Here is a 23,452-nt window from a genome sequence, read left to right as displayed (position 1 = left end):
GCGCCGCTCGCTGCTGCCCCTAGCGGCCACGCGCGGGGCGCCGCTCGCGGCTGCCCCTAGCGGCCACGCGTGATGAGCCGCTGAGGGGGCAGTGAGCGTAAACATGAATAAAGTTAAGTTAAAAAATTATATACAATAATAGAGAAAAATACATACTTATAATCATTATTCAACAAGGTGAATAATGATAATTATAATACTTATTATTATTGTTGCTGTTTTTTATAGGCTGTTTGCACAGTGGGTTGAGAGGAAAGAAATTTCATCTGTGCTGTAGATCTTGTAAAATTCAGTACATTTAAAAATAAAGCTGACTTAATATAATAATAATAATAATAATAATAATAATAATAATAATAATAATAATAACGTTTCTCTGTCGTGCTGGCTAAAAGAGGCGGAAGAAGAGGTGACGCACTTCCGGTGTCAGTCTCGAACAACCACCGTCAAGATGGCGAAGATCGCCAAAACACACGAAGGTAAAATATCACGAAAACCTGTGAATACGTTGTGTGTGGCCCTCTCTTCAGCTCTTTTGCTTTTTTAAATAATGTATGCGTTTTGTGGTGTCAAATGTTTTTTGAAGTTGTGCTTTGTGGCCGACAAAAACATAAAAAACGAGGCGGCCTGTGACGACGCAACGCGGACATTTTACATAATGGCGCCGGTTGCTAGCAAGCGAGCTGAAGCCTCACACAGCACCTTTGCTACCGTGAAATAGTTCACGTTACTGCGCTAAGCCGTTGAGTTCTGTGTATATTGGTATTTTATTTGTTAGTTTGTTATCTGCAGTTGTTTGGTTTTCTTTGTCCTGTAGATTAGCATATTTAACGCGAACACGCAGCGTGACCAACTTCGCCGTGCTATTTGCACAAAATGTTTTTGCAGTGCAAATGAACGATTTTGCAGTGCAAAACGGTTTTGTGTGAATCTTTGTGGTTCTTCTGTGGCAAAGAACCGATCATCCTATCGAAACCAGTCTGCGGTGTTTTGGGTGCAAACCTGGCCGTTTAGTTCACGAAGAACCGCGGGATGAATGTCAGCAACGTGCGTTTGTAACAAAAGCCCAATCTTTCGTTTAACGTGTGATCAGCAATGGGCGCGTGCTGGAGCGATCAGGCTCAGCTTTTGGTGTGTAAACAAAAGACCAGGCTGGAGCTGCTGTTCAGGATTGATTCATCATTAAGCGAGAAAACTGTTCAGGAGCGCGCTTGTTGCATGAAATTACATTTACAAATTTAGCCGATTTCAATTAAAAAGTCAATCAAAAAACTCAAAAGTCCCCCCCCCCCGTTTATTATGCGACTTAAGATCATTTTTCTACAGCTTTGCTATTTGTAACTAATGAAGTTGACTAAAAAAAGTGTCATTAATTGTTGACATTGAAGCTTTCCATAACTTGTTGTGGTTTTTTATTTTTACGAAAAACCCACATGGCCACAAATCCAGTTTTAACAATAAAATATTGTTGAAAAATGTAATGTATATTCATTCCCACATGTATTTTTACTTGGGTGCTTAGATATTGAGGCGCAGATCCTGGAGATCCAGGGGATGAAGGCCTCCCTGAAAGAGGATGCAGGTCAGGGAGTGGGCCTGGACTCCACTGGCTTTTACGACCAGGAGATCTATGGAGGCAGCGACGGTCGTTTTGTGGGATATGTCACTTCCATTGCAGCCAATGAGCAGGAAGATGTAAGTAAAGATGTTTTACCTGCAGTTTTCAGTCTGCTCCCACCGTGCTTGTCTTGTGTGAGCTAGGAGAGTCTTGCCGCTTTGGCGAGATTTGACTAGACTCTTGTTTCTCTTTCTGTCTTTAGGATGATGAAGATGACACATCGACAAGTTTGTTGGGACAGAAGAAGCCAGGCTACCATGCACCAGTGGCAATGCTCAACTCCATTCCCCAGTCAGATGAACATGTATGTGTTCCTTAACATGACAGGAGGTGCACCTTCTTTCCAGGACTTTGGATCAGAGCCTCATTTCTGTCTCCATTTTGCAGTACGACCCATTCGCAGAGCATCGCGCGCCGAAAATCGCAGATCGGGAAGATGAATACAAAGCTCGTCGCAGACAGATGATCATTTCGCCTGAGCGCCTTGACCCCTTTGCAGACGGTAAATGTCACCCTTTTTTATCCTGCCTCGATGCCTCAGTTTCACTTCTTTGTTCTGTTTCTGTGTTTTTCGTGGTTCTTATGACTCTTCCAAGAAAGCCAGTGGCTTCATCCAGGTAGATTTTCTGTTCAACCCTTCGACCACAGTGTAGTAGACTGAAACCTTCCTTTGTTAAACCCACTGTCAGTGTAAGAGGGTTTGAACAGGCATGGGTCGAAGGGTTAACAACCCCACAGTGGACAGCATGTGAGGGTAAACGGCGTGCACGGGGGCGCAGTCGACCACCCTCCTGAGTCTGAACCCTCAACGGGGCATTTGCTCAGCAGCACCTTCTTACTTTTGTAAGACGTGCTTTGAGAAAACATTGCTTTAAATTTGCCCCTTTAAAGTCTGACTTGCCCCGTTTCCGGACATCCAGGTGTCCTGTGGTAATTCAGGCGTTCAAGCTGGACAAGCAGAGTCTGTTCTGAACTGCTCCAGCTTTCAGGGTGAGCTTCTGCAGCGCCCGTGAATGCTGCTGTAAGCCGCTCACGGTAACGCCTCGCTGCCGCCGACCGGCCCGGGGCCGTCAGGTGTGCTTAGGCCGCGTCAAACCTGCATGTGAAGGCAGTTCTTTGTTCAAAGTTGTTTTGCAAATATATACTTTTATTTTACAAGTCTGTAAAATAGAAAAATGTGATCAAGAAACGTTGTGTACACCAATACCACAGGCCCATACTAACTGTCCTTAATTTCTCTCCTACAGCAGTACTGCTTTGCCAGTCCTGTACTGCACTCTGTTAAGGGTGCAGCAACTCATCCTGTGTAGGTTATGGGGGACACTGTGCACTTGTCAGTTTGGTCAGGGTCCACGGGCTGCTTGTTTGGGGGGCTGTGAGGGGAATCAGCGCAGCTACAGCAAACCTCCACCCCCAGCAGCCTCTTTGATTTGGTTCTTCAGAGACCAAGCATTTATTTAAAGCCTTTGACTACATGTCTTCATGTTGATGTTGAAAAAGAAGTCAAAGACCTGAGAGTACAGACTGAGCAGTGCTGTAAGGAGTCTGTGTTTAAAGTGGAAAACAAATTTGACTTCATTTTCTGCTACATTGAGTAATGGTGAAGCTGCAAAGTGGAGCCTGGGTTTGTAGTTTGACCTGAAGAAGCTTCTTTGTTCTTTGAGTGTCGTGAATCATTCAACACAGGTGGTATACTGTTGTGTGTGACTTCAAACCCTTTCCAAAGTGTTACTAATGGTAAAGAGAAATTTTCTAGGCTTCTTTTCTGCCGGTTGAAGTCTGACTGCAGAAGGACCCTTGGCACTGAAAGTGTACGTATTCTGAGGAGCGCAGCCCAGGAGCCCTGCATCAGTGATGGCTATACTTCTTAATCCACTTAAAGAAACTACACACCCTCAACTTTCCATGTATCTTCTTGTTTTTCATTAGAATGTAAACAGGAAAAGCATATTTGTATGTAATTCAGTTATTGTTATTCTGTAACAGAGCAGCAACACAAATTAATCTGTTAGTCAGGGTTAGCTGTTTGTGCTGTGTGTGGGTGTCTGCAGTCTAACCTGATGAGTGCCTTTTGTTTTGTTGCTGCTCTTTCGCGCAGGGGGCAAAACGCCAGACCCCAAGCTGCAGGTGAGGTCGTACGTAGACGTCATGTTGGAGCAGAACCTGTCCAAAGAGGAGGTAAGAGTCCTGCTGCACGGCGCTCACCGGTGACTGTATACGAGAACTGGACTGAGTAGTCCCTCAACGAAAGTGGGTGGAGCCTCCTGGCCCCCACGTTCAAGACATTTGACAGATTTCATGTAGTCTGCTTTCTAGTGGTAGGGGTGTGGCCTGATTGGAGAGAGTGGTTGCCAGTGAAATGTTAACCATGTTTACCATGTATGCCAACTGAGTTGACTTCATTTGGTTGGACCTGGAAGAAAACGGGCGGCTGTGGAGCAGTGGTAGGGCGGTCGACCCATGATCGTAAGATTGCAGGTTCGATTCCCGCCTTGCACGCCCATGAGTCGAAGTGTCCTTGGGCAAGACACTGAACCCCACCTTGCCTCTGGTGGTAGGCGGGCGCCTGTGTTTGGCAGCGGAGCCGCCACCAGTGTGTGACTGTGTGTGTGACTGTAAAGCGCTTTGTCCTTGTAGGAAGAAAGGCGCTATATAAGTATACGCCATTACCAGAACCATTTTCTATGGAGGACATCACACTCAGTCAGTCCAGTTTTCATGGACAGTCAGTGGCGTTAAGATCCAGTCGTTTAGCAGTCGCTCAAACCAGACGTTGACACAGAAACGTGAGCTTCAGTGTGTTATTTAACCAAAACGCTGCAGGAGGAGGAGCTGCTGCTAAAATTCCAGATACGACGTTCAAATCAGGAGAATGTCTTTCTGTTCTACCGTCCTTATGCTGCCTTCATTACCAGGTTCCTGTCAAATTTGCTTTGGCGTCCACTATATGGACATGCGGCGAATTCTCTGCTCAACGCTCATCCAAACGTCTGCTCATAAACTAGACCCCCCCCAGACACGTGTGGGAGGAGCTACCAACTCATGATTTTAGCCTGATCGCCACGAGGAGCAGTGTCTGTGTTCATCTTATTCACAATACATGAAAGACACGGATGATGATTTATTTCTTTTGAAGTCATCACGCCTCCATGTTTGGGTCCATGAGATCTTTCAGAGACTCCCGGTACAGAGCTTCACCACTGCTGCCGGAGCTGAATGACGGACGCTTTCTCTGCGGTCTGACTGCTGCCCCCCGAGGAGGGAAAAATACATCTAGGAATAAGATCAGAGGACATTTTACTATTGTCTCGATGAAAATAAGAAAAATCTGAAGTTCAGAGGAACGATTAGATACTTTGTGTTGGTTTTTACTCCACCCGCCAATCGTGTCACTGAACACGCCACATGCCTAAAGCAGGGTTCCTAATAAGTTTACGCGACGCATTATCCTCGCCAAAGTTCAGATTTGACTCTGGACGTGTCATGATGTTCAGATCGCGCTGCTGCCGGACTGACATGCTGTTCCCGACGCTCAAACGCTACCGCAGGACCTCAGATCCTGTCTGTGCATTGGTCTGAGGCTGTGAATCACATTCAGTCTGAAGGCGGCTTTAAAACACGTGATGGATGCAGCAGAGGGACGTGTTTACTTTCCTCCTCAGCTAGAGTTCTTCTGACAGGATTCTGTTCTTCAGGCTAACCAGAGGAATCTTTTCTAAATGAACCTTCGAAGTCCAGCTGAATCCTGTGAGAACAGGCCCTGCATGAATGAGACAGTCCAAAGCTCTGTAGGAGACTTGTCTTTGTGAACTGGTGATGGGCTCTGACTTCCTGTGTGTTGGATTGCAGAGGGAGATCCGTCAGCAGCTGGCAGAGAAGGCAAAGTCGGGGGACCTGAAAGTGGTCAACGGGTCTGCTGCCTCCCAGGCCAGCACAAAGCGAAAGCGCCGCTGGGACCAGACAGCCGACCAGACCCCTTCCAATTCCACACCCAAGAAGGTGTCCAGCTGGGACCAGGCTGATGCCGGTGCTGAGGTGAGCCCCCTCCCCACCCTGAACTCTGATGGTTGTGAAGTACTTTTGCCGTTGACCGATCTTTCTGGTCCTCAAGACTCCAGGACACACTCCTGCTCACACACCGTCAAACAGCCGCTGGGATGAAACTCCTGGTCGTCCTAAAGGCAGCGAGACCCCGGGGGCCACCCCCAGCTCACGGATGTGGGACCCCACCCCTAGCCACACCCCCGCTGGAGCTGCCACCCCTGGTAGGGACACGCCTGGCCACGCCACCCCTGGCCACGGAGGGGCCACTGGGAGCGTTCGGAAGAACCGCTGGGACGAAACCCCCAAGACGGAGAGAGAGACCCCGGGTCACGGGAGCGGCTGGGCGGAAACCCCCCGAACAGACAGAGGAGAAGAGTCTGTGGGGGAGACGCCGACCCCAGGAGCCAGCAAGAGGAAGTCCCGGTGGGATCTAACTCCAGCCAGTCAGATGGGGTCCTCTACTCCTCTCCTGACCCCTGGAAAAACCCCGTTAGGAACGCCAGCCATGAACATGGCAACGCCAACCCCAGGTAAACAATAACCCCCCCATTTCAGCCCCTGGCAGCAGAAGATTGGGCTTTAACAGAGCTGCCTCTGTGTCCCTCAGGACACCTGATGAGCATGACCCCCGAGCAGCTGCAGGCGTGGAGGTGGGAGAGAGAAATCGATGAGAGGAACCGGCCTCTCACAGACGAGGAGCTGGACGCCATGTTTCCCGAGGGCTACAAGGTGTGTGTGGCGTGTCACGCCCCCCAACAGTAATGGGCTAAGCCCTGTTGTGTAATAAGAGTTGGGGGACAGGCTGACAGTGTCTCTGACTGAGCTGAACATGTAAACGTCTGCTCCAGGTCTACAGACAGAAACCAGACATGGACTTTAATCATTTATGGCGGTTAGCGCAGTTCTGTTCCACGCACCGTAACATCATTTCTGTTCGGTGTGGAGTTTAGGCCACGCAGCCTGCATGCTGCATGACCAGATCATTGTTACATGACTTTACAATCTGATGGTGTGAGCGGTCTTACCAACCGTTTCTTTCTGCAGGTGTTGCCCCCCCCAGCAGGGTATGTGCCAATCCGCACTCCGGCTCGGAAGCTGTCGGCCACGCCCACCCCCATCGGCGGGATGACGGGCTTTCACATGCAGGTGGAGGACCGCACCACCAAACAGATGAACGACCAGCCCTCGGGGAACCTGCCCTTCCTCAAACCCGATGACATCCAATACTTTGACAAACTCCTGGTGAGTCTGGCAGGACGGGGGGGCTGCGGTGGGTGGGGGTCTTTTCTGTGGAGGTAACGGTCTGTGTCGATGTTAGGTGGAGGTGGACGAGTCGACGCTGAGCCCCGAAGAGCAGAAGGAAAGGAAGATCATGAAGCTGCTGCTGAAGATCAAAAACGGAACTCCGCCCATGAGAAAGGTTGGTGTTTGTGTTTGGGGGGGGCGGTGACGAGAGGAACCTTCTGCTGCAGACCTGCAGCCTCCATCCTGACTGTCACTTCAGTTCAGCTGAGGAGTTTTCAGGGTAAAAAGGCTGGCAGGTCCGATCCTGGGCTGCTTTCCTCTGACGAGCTGGTTTTGTGTAAAATGATCACATGCAGTTTTGGTAGAATGATGGACGTTTGTCCTCTAACTATTTCCTCTGCTGGGTTTCTCTGGCACCGCAGAGGAACCTCTGATCCTCATCTGCTGTCTTGATAGAGGTTGAACCTCCAGCTTCTCGTTGGCTCTTTCAGGCGGCTCTGCGTCAGATCACAGACAAAGCTCGGGAATTTGGAGCAGGGCCACTCTTTAACCAGATTCTGCCGCTGCTCATGTCCCCCACACTGGAGGACCAGGAGCGCCACCTGCTGGTCAAAGTCATCGATCGCATCCTGTACAAGCTGGACGACCTGGTGCGGCCGTACGTTCATAAGGTGGGTCCGGTTGAAGGTTTGTCTGCCGCGTCTTCAGCAGTGAACTGAAAGTCTTCTGTCCACTCAGATCCTGGTGGTGATCGAGCCCCTGCTCATCGATGAAGATTACTACGCCAGAGTGGAAGGGCGAGAGATCATCTCCAACCTGGCAAAGGTAAGGCCCTTCCTGTCAGTGCTCTGATGGCGAACTTTTCTCGCCTGTTTGACCGGTCCGTGGTCAGGACAGGGCTAGGCGTTCGCCAGAGTGACACCAGCATGAGAGCGTGCAGGCAGGGCGTGGATGCCCCGCCTGTTCTCACCCTGCACCCGCTGGTCACACCCACCTCTGTGTTTACATGCATGAGCTTCAACTTCTCTGATGCCTTTAGGCTGCAGGTTTGGCCACAATGATCTCCACCATGAGACCTGACATCGACAACATGGACGAGTACGTGAGAAACACCACGGCCCGAGCCTTCGCCGTGGTGGCCTCAGCACTGGGGATCCCCTCCCTCCTGCCCTTCCTCAAAGCTGTCTGCAAAAGCAAGAAGTCCTGGCAGGCCCGGCACACCGGCATCAAGATCGTGCAGCAGATCGCCATTCTCATGGGCTGCGCCATCCTGCCTCACCTGCGCAGCCTGGTGGAGATCATCGAGCACGGTCAGTCCTGCACGGCAGCTGTCAACACCCCAATGTAGCTGCCTTAAATCCAACTCAAGCCCCGCCCCCTTTGCAGGGACACGGTGCCTCTTTTTCTCTCTGGAACAGAAGCTTTTGGTGGAAAAATTGTTCATCTGTTTCAACAGGAGCTTTAACCAAAGCTGCACGTTTTCAGGGTGGAAGCATTTCTGCTAAAAACCTTTCTAGCGTCGGTCTCAGCATCTGGGTGGAGTCCACTTCACATGCTTCCAGGTTTTGCTGTGAAATGGTGAAACTTTCCTCAGCTGTGCTGGTAAATGATGAAAGTCCACCCTCCCTGCTGTTCCACGGCTACATTTTGGTGACGCTGCAGCTGCTGCTGTGTTCAGAACACAGACTGCTGGTTCCCTTTGGTGAACATCTCTACGGTTCCACTTTTAGAAGGCTGGGCAAAAGTTACAGTCAGTCCCACTTCAGCAAACAGAACAGTTTGGTCTGAAGAAGTGGAAGAGAAGTGGGATTCCCCCTTCAGAAGAGGAGTGTTCTGATACCGCGCAGACCTTCAGAGGGGCCTCCCCTGTTCTGGCAGATGCAGAGCGTGTCTGATAGGAAGGCAGCGTGGAGCCTCCACTCACCCGCCTGTGACCCGTTTCTGCTGCAGGTCTGGTGGACGAGCAGCAGAAGGTGAGGACCATCAGTGCCCTGGCTATTGCTGCCCTCGCTGAAGCCGCCACCCCCTATGGGATTGAGTCCTTCGACTCGGTGCTGAAGCCGCTGTGGAAGGGCATCAGGCAGCACAGAGGAAAGGTGAGCGCTTCTGCGTGGAGAGGGAACATCCTGTCGGCAAGATCACACCCAGCACTGGGCCTGAGCGTGGCCGCAGTGTGAATGTTTGCTTGCTATAGTGACTCTGAAGGAGCTTCTGCTGCCAGCTGAGGTCCACTGCAGGGCCAGTGTCTGCTGGAAGCAGAGGACAGAAGCACCGCCTCCAGACGCGTTCTAACTCTCCTCGCTCCACAGGGTCTGGCCGCGTTCCTCAAAGCCATCGGGTATCTGATCCCGCTGATGGATGCGGAGTATGCCAACTACTACACCAGAGAGGTGATGCTGATCCTCATCAGGGAGTTCCAGTCCCCCGATGAGGAAATGAAGAAGATCGTACTGAAGGTAGGTGGGGGTGCAGCGCTGGGTGCTTTCATCACGCTCTGATGGCGAACAGAACCTGAGCAGGCTCTTGTTTCCCGCCTCTTAGGTGGTGAAGCAGTGCTGTGGCACGGACGGCGTGGAAGCAAATTACATCAAGACCGAGATTTTGCCGCCGTTCTTCAAGCACTTCTGGCAGCACAGGATGGCTCTGGACAGACGCAACTACAGACAGGTGAGCAGACGGCGAGCAGCTGGGTGCCATGCAGACAAAGGTCATGATGCATGGAGACGCTCAGCATGAAGGGTCCTCATGACACGGCAACATGTTTCTGAAGAAACTGATTCCTGTATTTTTGTTCAAAACTAGTAACAGTTCCAGCTGCAGCCAGTAGGGGGCACTAACTGTTCTGTTGTCTCTGGTTCCAGCTGGTGGACACCACCGTGGAGCTGGCCAACAAAGTGGGGGCGGCAGAGATCATCTCGCGCATCGTGGATGATCTGAAGGACGAGGCGGAGCAGTACAGGAAGATGGTGATGGAGACCATCGAGAAGATCATGGGGAACCTGGGGGCAGCTGACATCGACCACAAGCTGGAGGAGCAGCTGATCGATGGCATCCTGTACGCCTTCCAGGAGCAGACCACAGAGGTAGGGGGCGGGCAGGCATGGATTCCTGCTTTATGGGGGGCTTTGGTTAACCTTCTGTCCGTGTGCAGGACTCTGTGATGCTGAACGGTTTTGGCACGGTGGTGAACGCGCTGGGCAAACGCGTGAAACCGTACCTGCCTCAGATCTGCGGTACAGTGCTGTGGCGCCTCAACAACAAGTCCGCCAAAGTGCGTCAGCAGGCGGCGGACCTGATCTCACGCACAGCGGTGGTCATGAAGACCTGTCAGGAGGTAGGTGACCCCGCCCCCGTAAACCTGCAGCTCAGGCCTGAGGCCTCACCCGCTCTGCTGTCCCTCTGCAGGAGAAGCTGATGGGCCATCTGGGGGTGGTGCTGTACGAGTACCTGGGAGAGGAGTACCCCGAGGTTCTGGGCAGTATCCTGGGCGCACTCAAGGCCATCGTAAACGTCATTGGTGCGCCGCCTCCCCTCATGCACGACCTGCCCAAGATTTGGTATTACAGAGAAAATCCTGACTGGTTCTTGTTGCAGGAATGCACAAGATGACCCCTCCTATCAAAGACCTGCTTCCTCGCTTGACCCCCATCCTGAAGAACCGGCATGAGAAGGTCCAGGAGAACTGCATCGACCTGGTGGGCCGGATCGCTGACAGGTCTGTTGGTTCTGGAGGTTTTGCTGCCGTTTCAGCAGCTGTCCTTTAAACCATGTTTCCTTTTCTTGTCAGGGGGGCCGAGTACGTGTCTGCCAGGGAGTGGATGAGGATCTGCTTTGAGCTGCTGGAGCTCCTCAAGGCTCACAAAAAGGCCATCCGCAGAGCCACAGTCAACACCTTCGGTTACATCGCCAAAGCCATCGGGTGAGTGCTCATCCACCACCACCCGCCGTCCGCAGGCGGACCTGCTCTCAAATGTTCCGGTTCTGTCTCGCAGCCCTCACGACGTTCTGGCCACACTGCTCAACAACCTGAAGGTCCAGGAGCGGCAGAACCGGGTCTGCACCACCGTGGCCATTGCCATCGTGGCAGAGACGTGTTCGCCTTTCACCGTGCTGCCGGCGCTCATGAACGAGTACCGAGTCCCCGAGCTGAACGTGCAGAACGGCGTCCTCAAATCTCTCTCCTTCCTGTTTGAGTACATCGGAGAGATGGGCAAAGACTACATCTACGCCGTCACGCCGCTGCTGGAGGACGCGCTGATGGACAGGTGGGGCCGTTTGTTATTCTCCCCCCGTTCAGCAGCATGGATGTGCTTTAGGATCTCCTCTTTGCCGTGGGAAAAATGTTTGTGAGGATGGCGACACCCAGTTGTCTTATTGGATAGCAATTTAACTTTTAATGCTCATATCAACTCAGTGGTGAAATCCAGTTTTTTTCACCTGAGACAACTGGCCGAGGTTAAACCTCTCCTCTCTCACCATGACTTTGAGATTTTAATCCATGCTTTTATTTCAACACGTTTGGACTACTGTAATGCTGCTGCCCGTCTTCTAACTGGTACACGGAAACAAGAACATATCACTCCCATTTTAGCATCTCTTCATTGGCTCCCAGTTCGCTTACGCATTGATTTTAAAATTCTCCTATTTGTTTTTAAATGTCTCCGTGGACTCGCTCCAAAATATCTGTCTGACCTGATTCAGGTGTACACTCCCCCCCGCTCCCTTAGGTCAACCAATCAGACACAGCTGGTCGTCTCGAAGACCAGGAGAAAACGGAGAGGTGACCGAGCCTTCTCGGCCTTCGGACCAAAAATCTGGAAGGAATTGCCCCTGTACCTCAGACAGATAGACTCACTTAGTATTTTTAAATCTGCTCTTAAAACATATTTTTTCACTTTGGCTTTTAACTGAGTTGGAGTCCGGACCTATTTTATGTGTTTTATGCTTTATATTTTCATGTGCTTTTATTAATTTTTGTGTTGTTCAGCACTTTGGTGAACCTTGTTCTGTTTAAAGTGCTTTATAAATAAAGTTGAGTTGAGTTGTCTTATTGCCCCAATTTGAGTCACTATGGGTCGTTCCTGCACAAAATGCAGTTCTTAAACTTGAGGGGTACCTACAGAATACTATATATATTATAAATTGTGGATCTTCTAGTGGCTTAAAGGCTTTTCTGAAAGAGCGGATTCTATGGTACATCCATGCCAGATCTGGTGCTGCCTCCTCTACATGGAGCAAGAACCACTTTAACCACAAACGGATCTGCTGCTCAGAACGCATTGGCTCTCTGTGGTTCTGACCCGTTTGCTGTGCTTCACAGGGACCTGGTCCACAGACAGACGGCCAGCGCGGTGGTGCAGCACATGTCTCTGGGCGTGTACGGCTTTGGCTGCGAGGACTCCCTCAACCACCTGCTGAATTATGTGTGGCCCAACGTCTTTGAGACCTCGCCACATGTCATCCAGGCGGTGATGGGGGCCCTGGAGGGTCTCCGGGTGGCCCTCGGCCCCTGTCGCATGCTGCAGTACTGCTTACAGGTGAGGCCCAGCCTCTAACCTCGACCACACTGGTGCTCCTGGTTGTGGTGTTTTGCTAAAGTCCGGTTCTCGTCTCTACAGGGTCTGTTCCATCCAGCTAGAAAGGTTCGAGATGTCTACTGGAAGATCTACAACTCCATCTACATCGGCTCCCAGGACGCCCTGATCGCGCAGTACCCGCAGGTCTACAACGACGACAAGAACGTGTATGTGCGCTACGAGCTAGAGTACGTCCTGTAAATATAGCTGCCCCCCTCCCTTAGGGTCTGCCATGACTCTAGGCCCGTTTTTATTTTTAGTGTCAGCCTCTCTGTTCAGGCCAGAAATCCCAGACGGAGCAGAAGGTAGTCTGTAAGGTTTTGTTTTTTTACTTTGGTCTTTTTGAAGTGTTTGCTGTAAGAAGGGGGGTCAGTAGGGGTGGACTCCTCTTTAAGTGTCTGCTTTCTCTGTCCTTGTTGATTATTCAAACACCTCCCTCATTTTTCAAACCACCTCTGTTCTTAGATCAAGGATTTATTTAATCAAATAAAACATTTGTGTATAAAAACTGTGTTCTGTGTTTCTGCCTCCACCATCACAGACTAGACGGGGTACCGTGCTGGTGGACTCCACCGTCACAGACTAGACGGGGTACAGTGCTGGTGGACTCCACCGTCACAGACTAAACGGGGTACCGTGCTGGTGGACTCCACCGTCACAGACTAGACGGGGTACAGTGCTGGTGGACTCCACCGTCACAGACTAGACGGGGTACCGTGCTGGTGGACTCCACCGTCACAGACTAGACAGGGTACAGTGCTGGTGGACTCCAGCATCACAGACTAGACGGGGTACCGTGCTGGTGGACTCCACCGTCACAGACTAAACGGGGTACCGTGCTGGTGGACTCCACCGTCACAGACTAAAAGGGGTACAGTGCTGGTGGACTCCAGCATCACAGACTAGACGGGGTACCGTGCTGGTGGACTCCACCGTCACAGACTAAACGGGGTACCGTGCTGGTGGACTCCAGCATCACAGACTAGACGGGGTACCGTGCTGGTGGACTCCACCGTCACAGACTAAACGGGGTACAGTGCTGGTGGACTCCAGCATCACAGACTAGACGGGGTACCGTGCTGGTGGACTCCACCGTCACAGACTAGACAGGGTACAGTGCTGGTGGACTCCAGCATCACAGACTAGACGGGGTACCGTGCTGGTGGACTCCACCGTCACAGACTAGACAGGGTACAGTGCTGGTGGACTCCACCGTCACAGACTAGACAGGGGACCGTGCTGGTGGACTCCGTCACAGACTAGACGGAATACCGTGCCGGTGGACTCACCCGTCACAGACTAAAAGGGGTACAGTGCTGGTGGACTCCACCGTCACAGACTAAACGGGGTACCGTGCTGGTGGACTCCACCGTCACAGACTAGACGGGGTACAGTGCTGGTGGACTCCACCGTCACAGACTAGACGGGGTACCGTGCTGGTGGACTCCACCGTCACAGACTAGACAGGGTACAGTGCTGGTGGACTCCAGCATCACAGACTAGACGGGGTACCGTGCTGGTGGACTCCACCGTCACAGACTAAACGGGGTACCGTGCTGGTGGACTCCACCGTCACAGACTAAAAGGGGTACAGTGCTGGTGGACTCCAGCATCACAGACTAGACGGGGTACCGTGCTGGTGGACTCCACCGTCACAGACTAAACGGGGTACCGTGCTGGTGGACTCCAGCATCACAGACTAGACGGGGTACCGTGCTGGTGGACTCCACCGTCACAGACTAAACGGGGTACAGTGCTGGTGGACTCCAGCATCACAGACTAGACGGGGTACCGTGCTGGTGGACTCCACCGTCACAGACTAGACAGGGTACAGTGCTGGTGGACTCCAGCATCACAGACTAGACGGGGTACCGTGCTGGTGGACTCCACCGTCACAGACTAGACAGGGTACAGTGCTGGTGGACTCCACCGTCACAGACTAGACAGGGGACCGTGCTGGTGGACTCCGTCACAGACTAGACGGAATACCGTGCCGGTGGACTCACCCGTCACAGACTAAAAGGGGTACAGTGCTGGTGGACTCCGTCACAGACTAGACAGGGTACCGTGCCGGTGGACTCACCCGTCACAGACTAAAAGGGGTACAGTGCTGGTGGACTCCGTCACAGACTAGACGGAATACCGTGCCGGTGGACTCACCCGTCACAGACTAAAAGGGGTACAGTGCTGGTGGACTCCGTCACAGACTAGACGGGGTACCGTGCCGGTGGACTCCGTCACAGACTAGACGGGGTACCGTGCCGGTGGACTCCGTCACAGACTAAAAGGGGTACAGTGCTGGTGGACTCTACCATCACAGACTAGACAGGGTACCGTGTTGGTGGACTCCACCATCAGACTGTAGACGAGGTACCGTGCCGGTGGACTCACCTGTCACAGACTAAAAGGGGTACAGTGCTGGTGGACTCCAGCATCACAGACTAAAAGGGGTACAGTGCTGGTGGACTCTACCATCACAGACTAGACAGGGTACCGTGTTGGTGGACTCCACCATCAGACTGTAGACGAGGTACCGTGCTTATGGAACCCACATCCCCGGGTCTAAAGCTTTGGTCTGGCAGCGCTCTAACAGTTGACACATGAACAACGGTTAGTGCTTGGGTTTTGTCCATCAGAAGTTCTGGGCCAGCTGATCACAGGAGTTGGACCGTCAGAGCTGCTTCATCCAAGACCAGAGGTGTGAAGAAAACATCTGCTGAACTTTTGAGTTGGGGGTCTTTAGAAGACTGGTGTCTGAGGCTGCAGAACTTCAGCAGGACTCTGGACCTGCTGCTCTCAGGTCTCACCTGAGATCTTGGACAAGTTATCCCCGGACACCTAAAGGGGTATTGACCCCTAAATATCTGAGGGCAATAGTTTGTCAATGTCTGAACAGTCTCTGCTTCTTAAAGAAAACTGCAATTCCAGAAATTCTGCCAAGATCTCCATTAAAACTGGATCAGAAATGACATGGAATGTCAAAACCCATAGAGAACCGAACCAACAGGACAAACTACTCTGCTGGTTGGAACTAGAATGGTTGGAAGCTCTGCCGAACCAGAACCGGATCTCTGAAGGGGACTGTGTGGAGGAAGACTCGGATGTTGCTTCAGGATGAAGAAAACCTTTGTGGTTATCTTGATTTAAAGATGCTAAAGTTGTGCGCATGTCCTGCAATGTGGCGTTCACGTGACACTCGGTACTTACTGAGGCTGGGGGCTTGAGGCACGTGACAGCAGAGGAAACACCTTTACGTTACGAGTTACCAAATTCAGCGTACGCGCGTCCGCGATACGCGCGCTCTGTGTACCTGCTCGCGCAGTCGCGTAATCCGAACCGGCATCTCGTGACTCTCCGCGCGTGTACGTGCGCATACACGAAGTCTCGCTACAGAGCAACCAAACCGACCAATGAGCGCGTTGCTTGTAAACGAGTTGACCAATGGTGAGTGAGGTGGGCGGGGCCCGGCATACGTCATCGCCATGAACTTGTAGCCCCCAGACGAAAGCGACATTGGAAGATGGCGAGGGGAGGCCGCGGTCTACGGAGGGTGGCGGAGTTCTTCAGGCAGCTGCCGTCACCGGCCAGCCGGAGAGAACGGAGCGGGAGCGGCGCCCGGTAACTAACCGCTTTCCACATTCTGCTGTAGAGCTGACGGGCGGTGGCTCGCGGCCGGTGCCCCGCGCGGCGGAACCTTTCCGAGGAAAACCGAACTTACTTCGGTAACTGACGAACTGCTCTCTGGTTCCTCGGAGCGCCGGAGCTGGGTCCCAGACCGGGTCAGAGACCGGGTCTGGGTTCCTCTGACCGTCCGTTCAACTCCACAAACAATCCGTGTCAGAAGTAAAAAGTAAGAGCAGGGCCGTACCGGGACAGAATGCTGCCGGGGGGGGGGGGTCATTTGAATCCAATGTAAACTCAGTACCCGGGTTTTCAAAGCGGTCTAAATAGCCTTTACTGTGACGTCATTGATGGTGTCAGTGAGGCAGTGACGCACCTGCAGCTGCTGGCGGGTCATCTAGGAACCAGTAGGATGTACATCTGTGTTCTGTACAGTTCAGAGGAGTCATGGATCCTCTGATGGAGAGTCTGTAGCGCCCCCAGTGGTCACACAGAGGCAGGAGCAGTCTACCCTGCTGCTGTCTAGGTGCAAACACTGCAGGTGCGCCTCTCTGAGCCCAGTCGCCTCTCTGGGTCCAGTCAGCTGGAGGGGAAACTGGATCTCGGGTGACTTGGAGGGAAATGGCGTTTAGCCTCAGCAGGAAGAGTCACAGAGCAGGAAGTCTGGCGGCGTGTGTCGTTACCACTTCCTGTGGAGCATGGAGACAGAACTGTGCAGATGTGCATGAGCTGCAGCATTTGTCTGAACGGCCTTAGCTGGTGGTGGTAGGAGGGTTCATGGAGGCGGTTCTCCAGAACTTCTGGAAGGAGCTTTCAGTCCAGTTCCCTCCCCAGTGATACCTGCTCATCAGTCATGTTGCACACCTGCACCAGTTTCAGAGTGAGTTGGGTCCAAGTGACCCGGCTCCTGAACTAGTCTGATCCCGCGTTCAGCCGAGAATCCTAGCCTCACAGGATTGTGGGTCATTGATTAAAGAGTTGTGTGTTGTGAGTCTGCTTTCTGCAGGCTTCATGCACTGACTGTATCTGTCAACTGGACTGAGTGACCCCCCCCCCCCACACACACACACACACACACACACACACACAGGAAGTGGCTTCAGGAACCCAAATCCTATAGACTTCTATAGAGAAGTAAACAGCGGTGACTGTCATTGTATTGGTTCTGGACCGTTCTGGACCTGATACCCTCTGGTAACATGTTCTGAATAAACTGACCAATTGGATGCCTCAATAAAAGTAGGAGGAGCCTGCTGGCCCCCACTCCAATGTTCGTGACAGATTTCATGAGGCCGCTTTCATGGCGTAGGGGGTGTGGCCTTCAAGCAAGCCCACTCCTTAACGGTGGGAGGGGTTGCCATAGAAACGTTTACATGTGAATTTTAAGAGATTGGTAAACATCTATGCATTTGACTCTGACCAGTCACTGCTTACCGCCGTCTGGCTCCAAATGGCGGCGGAATGGAGTTTCTGTGGTTGGAACAGAAGTAAACCCTGATGTGGCTCAGTCAGTCCAGTTCTCAGGGTTTCATAGCGTCTGCTTCCTTTCTGTCGTCTCTGGCGCCACATGAACCTGATCAGGGACAGAAACCCCCTCTCTAAGCCCCTGTGGGGCTGTTGGTGGGGGTGTCGCTGCCACTGTCCTGAGCTTTTTAGGACGTTTGACTTGTTAGTGAATGAGCTTCTGCTGAAACTGCTCCAGAGGACTTTCTGGATCCTCTGAGACCGGTAAGGACGGGGAGTCCTATTCAGTCCAATGTTCGTGGTGTTTCCACCACGGAGTCACTCAGAAAACTTCAAAAAGTACTTTTTAGAGTGTAGAACGCAGCACTTTCACTGTAAAAACGTTTGTGGTTAAAAAGAAGGGATTTAATAGGGTGTAACAATGAATCAGTTCATTGATTTCTATTCCTAGGATCGGATCGACCTGCAGAATCAAATCGACCTAAACCGTTATAAAACATTTCTCTAATTAGATAAATTAATAATCAAATAAAAACTGGGAAAGACCATCTGGACTGAGGTACAGCAGGTTTATGTTACTATAAGGTCAAACCGACCAATCACAGCGGACAACACACATGTGATGTCATCAACAGTCCAATGTGTGGACAGACTGTGAATAAAGTCATGTGACCATCCAGTGTCTAGAATGTTCTAAGAATGTTCCCTTTGGATTCTCTGGATGTGGAAAAACAACAGTGGTGAACTTTAGGAAACTAACATGTGAATGGATTTGACATTCATTCTAGTTTACTTGTTGGTTTGGACACAGATTTCATTAACTTGATGATCTGGAAGAAATCCAAGAATCTGGAAAACTGTTCAGTAGCAGGAATGTCTGTCTGGAAGTTTGGATGAAGAGGATCTGGATCCACTTTAGGTCAGAGGATCTGGATCCACTTTAGGTCAGAGGATCTGGATCCACTTCAGGACAGAGGATCTGGATCCACTTCAGGACAGAGGATCCGGATCCACTTTAGGTCAGAGGATCCGGATCCACTTTAGGTCAGAAGATCTGTATCCACTTTAGGTCAGAGGATCTGGATCCACTTTAGGACAGAGGATCTGGATCCACTTTAGGTCAGAGGATCTGGATCCACTTTAGGTTCAGAGGATCCGGATCCACTTTAGGTCAGAGGATCTGGATCCACTTTAGGTTCAGAGGATCCAGATCCACTTTAGGTTCAGAGGATCCGGATCCACTTTAGGTTCAGAGGATCCGGATCCACTTTAGGACAGAGGATCTGGATCCACTTTAGGACAGAGGATCCGGATCCATTTTAGGTCAGAGGATCTGGATCCACTTTAGGACAGAGGATCTGGATCCACTTTAGGTCAGAGGATCTGGATCCACTTTAGGTTCAGAGGATCCGGATCCACTTTAGGTTCAGAGGATCCAGATCCACTTTAGGTTCAGAGGATCCAGATCCACTTTAGGTTCAGAGGATCCGGATCCACTTTAGGTTCAGAGGATCCGGATCCACTTTAGGTTCAGAGGATCTGGATCCACTTTAGGTCAGAGGATTTGGATCCACTTTAGGTTCAGAGGATCCGGATCCACTTTAGGTCAGAGGATCCGGATCCACTTTAGGTTCAGAGGATCCGGATCCACTTTAGGTTCAGAGGATCCGGATCCACTTTAGGTTCAGAGGATCCGGATCCACTTTAGGTTCAGAGGATCCGGATCCACTTTAGGACAGAGGATCTGGATCCACTTTAGGACAGAGGATCCGGATCCATTTTAGGTCAGAGGATCTGGATCCACTTTAGGACAGAGGATCTGGATCCACTTTAGGTCAGAGGATCTGGATCCACTTTAGGTTCAGAGGATCCGGATCCACTTTAGGTTCAGAGGATGATCTGGATCCACTTTAGGTTCAGAGGATCCAGATCCACTTTAGGTTCAGAGGATCCGGATCCACTTTAGGTTCAGAGGATCTGGATCCACTTTAGGTCAGAGGATCTGGATCCACTTTAGGTTCAGAGGATGTTTGTTTTCAAATATTGTAGGAAACTTGTACAATTAAGTTTTCATTCTGAACTTTAAACGGAGGCCGTCTTCATTTTGTGATGATGAGCTGGCAGCTGAATGTGACTTTCTAATGTTCTCTAGCAGGAAAACCCAGAAGCCTTCTGGCATCAATATGGTTAAACCTGTTGACTTGTTTTCAGTCCAGCAGGAACAGAGAGCCGTGGTCAGATGACGGTTTCTTGGCGTCTCCGTCATCCAAACGAGGTTAGAGTCCAGAGGAGGACTACAGTCCACCATGTTTGTAGTTCTCTGCAGAAAAACAAACAGATCAGCTTAACTTTGATGGGATCATCTGCTTTGAAGGTGATCCGGTGTCAGAGATCACTTCCTCATGAGGTGAATCTGGTGACCCATGGTGGGAACGTGCACGAAACGTGCACACTCTGGGTCAACATGCCGACTTGTGTGTGAGTCCAGGACTAACAGACGATGCAGATCTTTCAGTCTGCAGGTTCTTTCAACCACACGGCGTCCTCTGACTCTGCAGAGACTCCTCCATCCACAGATACCTTCTGGAACAGAACCTAAGCACAGATCCGGTTCTTGAAGAACCTCTGGACTCCTGTCTCCTTGATCTTCTGTGTCTTAATCCCAGACCATCATTCACTGCCCCCCAGCCTGGAGCCGGTTCAGGCAGGTTTTCATGGCTGTTTGTTCTGTGATCAGATACCTGACGTCCTGTGGGATCCTGATGACCCGCACCCCCCCCCTGCTGGGTGTAGCTGTGCCGGGTCGGGCCACGGTTCTGCCGACACGCAGCTTCTTCAACCTGACGGACTCCTTTTCCAAGAGGAGGGAGTACTCTGAGAGACGCATCATTGGGTAGGAGCCCCACGTTTCAGGGGGGGGTAGTTCCCTCGCTTATCCTCTGCGTCAAATATCCGCAGGTATTCCATGCAGGAGATTTATGAGGTGGTGGCCGGCGTGGAAAACTACCGCCTCTTTGTCCCCTGGTGCACAAAGTCCGAGGTGGTGTTCAGTCGCTCCGGGTTCTGCAAGGCCAAACTGACGGTGGGCTTCCCCCCCGTGGTGGAGAACTACACCTCCCTTGTCACGACTGTGCGCCCCCACCTGGTGAAGGTAGGTGCCAGCATGTATTCTGGGCCTCTAGAGTTCTATGTGTGTGTCTGTGTGAACACCTACAGGGCGGTGTGTGTCTGTGTGAAATCACGTGTGCGTTTCTGCTCAGGCTTCCTGTTCGGAGGGGAAGCTCTTCAACCACTTGGAGACGGTTTGGCGCTTTAGCCCGGGCCTTCCTGGTTACCCCAGAACCTGCACGGTGGATTTCTCAGTGAGTACACCAGGCGGCGCCGCCCCGCTCTGCTCCTGTGCGGCGTTGTATCTATGCTAACGTTGGAACTCCTCCCACAGATCTCCTTCGAGTTTCGTTCGCTCCTGCATTCCCAGCTGGCGCACGTTTTCTTCGATGAGGTGGTGAAGCAGATGGTTTCTGCGTTCGAGCGCCGCGCCTCCAAGATCCACGGCGCCGAGACGGCCATCCCGCGAGAACTCATGTTCCACGAGGTCCACCACACGTAGCAACCACCTGCGGGCCCCCAAACGCTGCGCCAAAGAGCGGGCTCCTCCCATATCGCAGTGCCTTCCCCCCCTGAGAGCAGCAGGTCCTCTATGCTGAACCCAGCACCGGTTCTGGGCCCCTGGTTCTGGAAACATGGCCCCCCACAGATGCAGCTGTGTGGCTGGAAGCAGCAGATGTTTGACAATCAGCAACCATCTTCTGCTTCCAGCTCGTCTGACTGGGGGGTCCAGACACTGTGTCATGGTTCAGGGACAATCAGTTCTTTAGAGAGGCTGCAGTGCATTGTGGGAAACGAGGAGGGTATTTTTCATGTCATCAAATACTTCCCAATAAGTGTAGAACCCTCACCCTGCCCCCCCACATGGAAACACATGTTCTAGATGCTGACGACCCAGAGATGCATCCCATGGGAGGGAGGGAGACGGCAGCTGCTCAGACACCCCTGATGTTTGGTCAGTGGGGGCGGGGATAATCCTGAGCCAAGTCATAATAAGCATCCAGAACCACAAACCCAATCAGAACCGGCCTTCCCGGCACTTAGTGTCCAAACGAGGAGCGCCGGTTCCTGAGGACCTTCTTCTGAGCCCAAAGTGCCTCCAGGCCTCCTGGCAGCGTATTTATGTCGTTTTACAGAAACACGGCGTCTGTATTTATTGAGTCTACACCCCCACCCCACCCCACCCCCAGCACTAGTTTCTCTGTTTGTGGCAGCATGAAGGTCCAGAGGCTGAAGAAGCTGCAGACGCTTCACTGTAGGCTGCTGTGTGTGTGTGTGTGTCTGTGTGTTTTTGTGTGTGTGTGAGATGTGGAAGATGTCTGCAGTAACACATGTACTGACTGCATCATGTATAAAAGTATTTTTTTTTCTAAGAAATGTGGTTCTTTGGTCTGTTCAGGAGCAGGTGAAGGGCAGGTGAAGGGCAGGTAAGGAGCAGGTGAAGGGCAGGTGAAGGGCAGGTGAGGGGCAGGTGAAGAGCAGGTGAAGGGCAGGTGAAGGGCAGGTAAGGAGCAGGTAAGGAGCAGGTGAAGAGCAGGTGAAGAGCAGGTGAAGGGCAGGTGAAGGGCAGGTGAGGGGCAGGTGAAGTGCAGGTGAGGAACAGGTGAGGGGCAGGTGAAGGGCAGGTGAAGGGCAGGTGAGGGGCAGGTGAAGTGCAGGTGAGGAACAGGTGAGGGGCAGGTGAAGGGCAGGTGAGGGGCAGGCGAGGGGCAGGTGAAGAGCAGGTGAGGGGCAGGTGAAGAGCAGGTGAAGGGCAGGTGAGGGGCAGGTGAAGTGCAGGCGAGGGGCAGGTGAAGAGCAGGTGAGGGGCAGGTGAAGGGCAGGCGAGGGGCAGGTGAGGGGCATGTGAAGAGCAGGTGAAGAGCAGGTGAAGGGCAGGTGAGGGGCAGGCGAGGGGCAGGTGAGGGGCATGTGAAGAGCAGGTGAAGGGCAGGTGAGGGGCAGGCGAGGGGCAGGTGAAGTGCAGGCGAGGGGCAGGTGAAGAGCAGGTTAGGAACAGGTGAGGGGCAGGTGAAGGGCAGGTAAGGAGCAGGTGAAGAGCAGGTGAAGGGCAGGTGAGGGGCAGGTGAGGGGCAGGTGAAGGGCAGGTGAAGGGCAGGCGATGGGCAGGTGAAGAGCAGGTGAGGGGCAGGTGAGGGGCAGGTGAAGAGCAGGTGAGGGGCAGGTGAAGTGCAGGTGAGGAACAGGTGAAGAGCAGGTTAGGAACAGGTGAGGGGCAGGTGAAGGGCAGGTGAGGGGCAGGTGAAGTGCAGGTGAGGAACAGGTGAAGAGCAGGTTAGGAACAGGTGAGGGGCAGGTGAAGGGCAGGTGAGGAGCAGGTGAAGAGCAGGTGAGGGGCAGGTGAGGGGCAGGTGAAGAGCAGGTTAGGAACAGGTGAAGGGCAGGTAAGGAGCAGGTGAAGAGCAGGTGAAGGGCAGGTGAGGGGCAGGTGAAGAGCAGGTGAGGGGCAGGTGAAGGGCAGGTGAGGGGCAGGTGAGGGGCAGGCGAGGGGCAGGTGAAGTGCAGGTGAGGAACAGGTGAAGAGCAGGTTAGGAACAGGTGAGGGGCAGGTTAGGAACAGGTGAGGGGCAGGTGAAGAGCAGCCATCTTCCAGACAGACAGCAGTGTTTAACCCCACAAACCAGTAGTTTAGATGATGATGATGCTCTGACACCTGGAAAGGTTTCAATAAGTTTGATGGACAGCTGCAAGAGTCCAGCCTCCTCTTTTTGACACCTTCATGATCGACAAAGAAAACAAATTAATGAAACAAATTCTTGACTAAACACAAAGTCCA

The 23,452-nt window shown here is 52.2% G+C and overlaps 2 protein-coding genes across 4 annotated transcripts; both read left to right on the top strand.

The window, feature by feature from the left end:
- The first annotated feature begins 353 nt into the window (after window positions 1-353).
- Window positions 354-12,991, top strand: sf3b1 (splicing factor 3b subunit 1). Of its 2 annotated transcripts, XM_004085368.3 has the most exons (24): window positions 354-479; window positions 1,523-1,695; window positions 1,821-1,922; window positions 2,006-2,120; window positions 3,717-3,796; window positions 5,468-5,653; window positions 5,730-6,192; window positions 6,270-6,391; window positions 6,707-6,904; window positions 6,981-7,082; window positions 7,399-7,578; window positions 7,646-7,732; window positions 7,947-8,217; window positions 8,858-9,003; window positions 9,217-9,363; window positions 9,449-9,574; window positions 9,769-9,990; window positions 10,059-10,241; window positions 10,313-10,424; window positions 10,502-10,622; window positions 10,695-10,826; window positions 10,900-11,172; window positions 12,228-12,444; window positions 12,526-12,991. In XM_004085368.3, the coding sequence occupies exons 1-24, from the start codon at window positions 452-454 to the stop codon at window positions 12,682-12,684; spliced, it is 3,945 nt and encodes a 1,314-aa protein (XP_004085416.1). In that variant the 5' UTR covers window positions 354-451; the 3' UTR covers window positions 12,685-12,991. The 2 variants fall into 2 exon arrangements, with proteins under 2 accessions (XP_004085416.1, XP_020556448.1); XM_020700789.2 differs by lacking the exons at window positions 354-479; window positions 1,523-1,695; window positions 1,821-1,922; window positions 2,006-2,120 and adding an exon at window positions 2,237-3,429.
- Window positions 12,992-15,957: 2,966 nt separating this feature from the next.
- Window positions 15,958-22,053, top strand: coq10b (coenzyme Q10B). Of its 2 annotated transcripts, none has more exons than XM_023950906.1 (5): window positions 15,958-16,101; window positions 20,306-20,461; window positions 20,527-20,719; window positions 20,829-20,930; window positions 21,011-22,053. In XM_023950906.1, exons 1-5 carry the CDS (start codon window positions 16,004-16,006, stop codon window positions 21,176-21,178), a joined length of 717 nt encoding a protein of 238 aa, XP_023806674.1. In that variant the 5' UTR covers window positions 15,958-16,003; the 3' UTR covers window positions 21,179-22,053. The 2 variants fall into 2 exon arrangements, with proteins under 2 accessions (XP_023806674.1, XP_023806675.1); XM_023950907.1 differs by having other exon boundaries at window positions 16,018-16,333.
- The last annotated feature ends 1,399 nt before the right edge of the window (window positions 22,054-23,452 follow it).

Source organism: Oryzias latipes, chromosome 21 (assembly GCF_002234675.1).
Source record: "Oryzias latipes chromosome 21, ASM223467v1".
Taxonomy (NCBI): domain Eukaryota; kingdom Metazoa; phylum Chordata; class Actinopteri; order Beloniformes; family Adrianichthyidae; genus Oryzias; species Oryzias latipes.
The sequence above is the reverse complement of the archived record's forward strand: the minus strand, read 5'-3'. Positions and strand labels throughout refer to the sequence as shown.